The sequence below is a fragment of the Bison bison genome, unplaced genomic scaffold (genome assembly GCF_000754665.1).
Source record: "Bison bison bison isolate TAMUID 2011002044 unplaced genomic scaffold, Bison_UMD1.0 scf7180017864062, whole genome shotgun sequence".
Classification (NCBI taxonomy): domain Eukaryota; kingdom Metazoa; phylum Chordata; class Mammalia; order Artiodactyla; family Bovidae; genus Bison; species Bison bison.
The window spans coordinates 541,880-548,043 of record NW_011494634.1 but is presented as its reverse complement, the minus strand read 5'-3'; the positions used below and the strand labels follow the sequence as shown (position 1 = coordinate 548,043).

The following is a 6,164-nucleotide window of genomic DNA, read 5'->3' as shown; positions in this document are numbered from 1 at the left end:
GTAAATCCAGTATTTTGTTCTGTCTTTCTTAATACATCAGATTGTGTTACCTCTACCAAGTATATATATATATATATACATATATATATATGTATAATATATGGTAGTGACTCAAGATAAACAATACATCCCAAACAACAGCCTCAAAGAGTCAGAACTTGGAATATATATGTCCTAAAAACAAATTACATGGAAACCATTATCATTATCCAAAAGGAAGTACAGAGAAAGTCATTCCATTTTAAAATCAACAGCCAGACAAAATAGAGTCCATCTTCCTGATGTATGTATTCTGATTAGGTCCAAATACATCTTCCAAAGTATATATTCTTCATATATGGGATTCAAACAAATAAAGTTTCTTAAGATTTGAGTTAGTTCTTCTCTAAATTATTATAAAGCTCAGCACTTTAATAATATTACATTTACTTAATTCTATTTTCAGTTAATATAGAATTAAATAAAAATAGGTTTTCCCCCCAGAATCTTCCTAAGAGCTTCTTTGACATCTTGGTTTCTGAGAGAGTAAATCAAAGGATTCAACATGGGAGTAATCGGGGTGTAACCCAAGGAGGCCACTTTACTCAGCTCAGGAAATCTGTCAGGGATGACATACATAAAGATGATGGCACCATACAATACACTCACGACTCCCAGGTGAGAGCTGCAAGTGGAGAGGACTTTCTTTCGCCCCTCAGTGGAGTGTATTTTTAGAACTGTGGATAAAATATATATATATAAGATACAATAATGACAATTATGGTAGGCAAAATGATAATGGTGCATAGGAAAAAGGATACCATATTAGGAATATAGAGATCAGAACAAGAAATCCTCAGAAGTGGACGCTCATCACAGTAAAAATGGTCAATGTTCCGAGAAGCACAAAAGGATAAAGTAAATGTCATGATGGTCTCAATAACTGAGCTGATACAGCCAAAAAAAAAGGAACCAGCCACAAACTGAACACAGAGATGTGCTGAAATCTGGACAGAGTAGAGGAGTGGGTTGCAGATGGCAATGAAGCGGTCATAAGCCATGACTGCCAGGAGAAACCCCTCGGTCACAATGAAGAGGTCAAAGAGAAACAGCTGGGTCACACCGCCTGCAAAGGAGATGGACTTGCTCTCAGACCAGAAGTTGCTCATAGCCTTGGGTGCAATAACAGATGAATAGAAGAGATCAACAAAGGATAGGTTGCCTAGGACGAAATACATTGGTGTGTTCACCTGGGGATCAGTCATAATAATGACCATCATGCCAATATTTCCTAGAAAGATCATGGCATAGACAAGCAGAAAAAGCAGGAAGAGGAGAATATGGAACTATGGGCGGACCCTGAAGCCTACAAAAATGAACTCAGTCACTTCTGCGTGGTTGCTTGTTTCCCTGTCACCCATGGCAGAAATCTGCTGAGAGCCACAAGGCAAAATAAATGAAACTGTGGCTTTGACTCTAGTGCTATTAATACCTTTTTAAATGCAGAATTAAATTACTTACTGCTTAATAAGATATTGCATACAAAACAATTTTAATGTCAGGAAGATGCAAAAATTTGAAGTAGATGTCATTAGGCTTCTTAAACTGTTATTCTATTAAGCAGTGAAAGATATCCTTTGGTTATTTTATTTAAATCATAATTGGCAGGGGTTTCTGCAAGAAATTAGCCTATTTTATTGCCTAAAATCACTCACATTCTAAATTTCTATTCTTAAAATGTTTAAACCTAGAGGCGTTTTTCATCTAAAATTGTAGTATGCACATTATCTAAAATAGAAGTATCTCATGTAATCTATGCTACTGCTGCTAAGTCGCTTCAGTCGTGTCCGACTCTGTGAGATCCCATAGACGGCCTCCTGCCAGGCTTCCCCATCCATGGGATTCTCCAGGCAAGAACACTGGAGTGGGTTGCCATTTCCTTCTCCAGTGTAATCTATATGATAGTGTTTACAACCCTCATGAAAACGAAGTTAGTGTTTGATTCATTACATGACAGTAGTAAATAAATTGAAAATATTTTTACCTTATTTTAGCTCAATATGTTTCATTTTCCTTATTTATGTAGGCCATCTTTGAAAATAGAATAAAATAGACATTATTGGCATAATTGAAAACATCCAAAATTCACTAAGTGAAGATAAAGTTCTCTAATGGAATTTTCAAATATTTTCCTTTTCTCAGGTCAAAGCCATTCTCCCAATATATACATTTTTATTGCCTCATTATAAATATTTCATTTCCATTAACACTCATTTAACAAATATCACAGTCATTTAAACTTCTTTTTGAGGCAGAGAAAGAAGGTAGTGAATATTCCAATCCTTACACTGCAGTGAATGACTTTCTACCAAGGCTCCATCAATTCAAGACATCTCACTGTTTAGATAATACAAGTAAACTTCACTGATATACATAAATGGAAATCCCTTTCCTGAATTCTGTTACACCTTAGGTGTTTTAAGATAAATATACTTGGGTAACCATGGATATTTAAAGACCATAGTAACTTGCATCGTCCAGAGTCCATGATCATGAACTTGAGTATGGGTAGTGGTGTTTATGATGGTGTTAGTTATTTAAAGCCTGTGAAACCTTCCTCAGGATATTTCAGCATTGAATTTTTGCTCATCTTCTGTGATGGATTCCATTGGGAGAGGAGTAATCGTAAAGTCAATTATGGTGCCATAAGTGAAGACTCTTGGGCTGTTGTCCACGAGGACTGAAGTAACCTTAGGTACAAACAAATAGTCTAATAATAGTCAAAAACAAGGGGAAAAGAGAAAAATTCACTTGAAATTATTACCTATATATCTTGATATAGCTATGTTTCAGGATATGACAAATGCCGTCTAAATCACAAATTCAAAGACAGATTATGGTTGCTAATGTTGTTCTCCTATATTTAAATACCAAACAGTTAAAAAATATACTGAAGGGAAAGATAACATTCATACAAGTAACTTTATATCTTTAGCAAAAATGCTTATGAGATTAGGATCTCTATTTAAAAATTCCTTTAAAACTGCAGTGTGACTGAAAGACTACATTAACATCAGAGACATACTACTCTATTTAGTAAGCCCAACTTGATAAGAATGTAATTTTTCTAAAATATTTTTATCAGATAATTTTAATATTATTTTTTAAAAACCAGTTTTTAAATTAAAAATTATGTTTAGAATTCATCTGTGTTTTTAAAGTGTATAGATAGCAAAAATGATGTGGGACCAGACCTTCTCTTTTATTATAATTCAGTACTAGTAAAAGCTTAATCAGTTTAGGAAGAGAAGGTTGATTGGATATTTTAAATGGAAAATATTAAATAAGGTTAGTTAGTTATATTAAACTGAGAAACAAGAGTTTCTGCAAAGTCAAGACAGTTGACCTTGGAACACATAGGCAAAAGCAGAATTTGAAAGCTCAATCTGAGTTCTGAGAATATTTTCTTAACTTTTAATGGTTGAAGTGAATTGAAGTGAAGTGTAGTGAAGTCGCTCAGTCATGTCTTTCTCTTTGCAACCCCATGGACTGTAGCCCACCAGGCTCCTCTGTCCATGGGAATCTTCAGGCAATAGAACTGGAGTGGATTGCCATTTCCTTCTCCAAACTCTTAATGGTTAAATATTATTAATCCTAATTTCTTCTTTATCTTATGAGGCAGCATTTTCCCAGTGAGAGATTTTTAAACATTGAAATAATTATTCACTTCCACGAGACCTCATTTTATTAACCACCCCAATATTCAACTTAGTTTATCCATGGTTTTAAAGATATTCCCTCTCTTCACTGTCTCATGTAAGACTGCTGTCATTAAAACAATCATAACCTCTCATTTGGATAATCAGAGGCTTTCTGTGATTCTCTTCTTCCATGAATATTTAGCTACCCAAAGTTAAAATGCAATTTTTCTAAAATACAAATTTGATAACAATATATCCTTTTAAAAATCCACAGTGCTTCCCCTGCTGCCTGCAGAATAAAAGAAATCTTTCTTGTCTTGTTCTATAGGTCTGTATGAGTTCCATGAATTGCCTTCTAGGTTTCTCTTACTCCCTCTCTTGTGCATTAAAATCAAGAACTAAATTTCAAGAAGTTTTGAAATTTTCTTTGATCATTTAGATCACTCATCTTTAAAGACTGCACTCTATACATATTTCTATATTTGCTTTTATGACTGGGTTTAACATATGGCATGTTAGCTCTCTAGTCAGATATTTTCCCCTCAATTACTGTGACCTCAAGTAGAGAAATTACTTATGCCTAGGAATTTTTATAGGGCAAAGTGTACATAAAAGTTCAATAAATATTGAATTGAAATAATTCTCACTAAGGCACATATAACAAAATATTAAATTTCCTCATTTATTTTATTACAGTTTTCTTGTAAAAAGGAAGGACATCCAAAAATATTTTATCAGATTAATCAATATTCAAATGATGGGCAGATATAATTATTCATGTCAGAGAAACCATGAAATAAATTCATTTAGCCTCTGGGCAATTAAGAGTTACTTACATGTCAGCCTTCATACTGTGAACGGCAGAGTGATTCTCTCATCAAGAGTTCACAAAAGTTTCTTCAGTAAATATGATATTTCATTTGCTTATTACATTAGCTTGTGCTACCTCTACAAAGTACATTTATATCCACATAACACATGATACTGATGCAAGAAAATTGAAGATGAAGCACAGAGGAAGTCATTCCATTCTTGAATCAAAACAGGCAAACCAGAGTCCAAATGTACTTTTCAACTCTAAGTACATGAAACTCTAATAAATGAAAACTTTATGATTAAGTATTTCTAAGATCAATGGGTACAACTTTTTAGTCAGTTGCTTCCCCAAGTTGTCGTAATTCCCAGGACTTTCATTTACATGACTGTAAAAATAGAATTTAAGTATCTTTTCTCTAGGCTCTTTCTCAGAGCTTCTTTGACATCTTTGTTCCTCAGAGAATAAATCAAAGGGTTCAACATAGGAGTGACTAGGGTGTAACATAAGGAAGCCACTTTACTGAGCTCAGGAAATGTATCAGGAGTGAGATACATAAAAAATACAGCACCATACAGTACACTCACGACTCCTAGGTGAGAGGTGCAAGTGGAGAAGGCTTTCTTTCGCCCCTCTGTGGAGCGTATTTTTAGAACTGTGGATACAATATATATATATGACACAATAATGATAATTATGGTAGGCAAAATGATAATGCTGCATAAGAAAAAAGAAATCAACTTATGAATATAGAGATTAGAGCAAGAAATCTTCTGAAGTGGACGGTCATCACAGTAAAAATGGTCAATGGTTCGAGATGCACAAAAGGATAAAGTAAATGTCATGCTGGTTTGAAGAACTGAGCTGATGCAGCCAAAAAAATAGGAACCAGCCACCAACTGAACACAGAGATGTGTTGACATCTGGACAGAGTAGAGGAGTGGGTTGCAGATGGCAATGAAGCGGTCATAAGCCATGACTGCTAGGAGAAATCCTTCAGTCACAATGAAGAGAGCAAAGAGAAAGAACTGGCTAATACAGCCTGCAAATGAGATGGACTTGCTCTCAGACCAGAAGTTGCTCATAGCCTTGGGTGCAATAACAGAAGAATAGAAGAGATCAATGAAGGAGAGGTTGCCTAGGAAGAAATACATTGGTGTGTTCAGCCTGGGGTCAGTCATAATAATGACCATCATGCCAACATTTCCTAGAAGGATCATGGTGTAGATAAGCAGAAATAGCAGGAAGAGGAGAATGTGAAGTTCTGGGCGGACCCTGAAGCTGGCAAGAATGAAGTCAGTCGCTTCTGAGTAGTTGCTTGTTCCCCTGTCACCCATGGCAGACAACTGCTGAGAGGCAGAAGGCAAAAGAAATGAAACTGCGACTTTGAGTCATCAATTCATCAATACACTCTTATATGTAGCTATACATTATTTACCTCTTAATGAAAAAGGTATACAAAACAATTTTAACGTCAATAAAATGCATGAATTTGGATTTAGATATTACTAAACTTCAGGAATTGTTATTCTATTAGGCAATGAAAGAAGTTATATGGTTATTTTATTTAAATCATACATTGGCAAGGATTTCTGCAAGAAATTAGCATATTTTATTGTCTAAGATTACTCACATTCTGAATTTCTATTCTTGCTATATTTATTGTTAAA

The 6,164-nt window shown here is 34.7% G+C and overlaps 1 protein-coding gene and 1 pseudogene across 1 annotated transcript; both read right to left on the bottom strand.

Moving 5' to 3' along the window:
- Positions 1-456: 456 nt before the first annotated feature.
- LOC104985926 lies at positions 457-1,447 on the bottom strand (annotated as a pseudogene).
- Positions 1,448-4,874: 3,427 nt separating this feature from the next.
- Positions 4,875-5,831, bottom strand: LOC104985884 (olfactory receptor 9K2). The gene has a single exon (XM_010836276.1). The coding sequence runs from the start codon at positions 5,829-5,831 to the stop codon at positions 4,875-4,877; it is 957 nt and encodes a 318-aa protein (XP_010834578.1).
- Between the last annotated feature and the right edge of the window lie 333 nt (positions 5,832-6,164).

Bases quoted from the DNA above. Each gene is read 5' to 3' on its own strand.
- LOC104985884 (XM_010836276.1), bottom strand. From the start codon at position 5,831: ATGGGTGACAGGGGAACAAGCAACTACTCAGAAGCGACTGACTTCATT.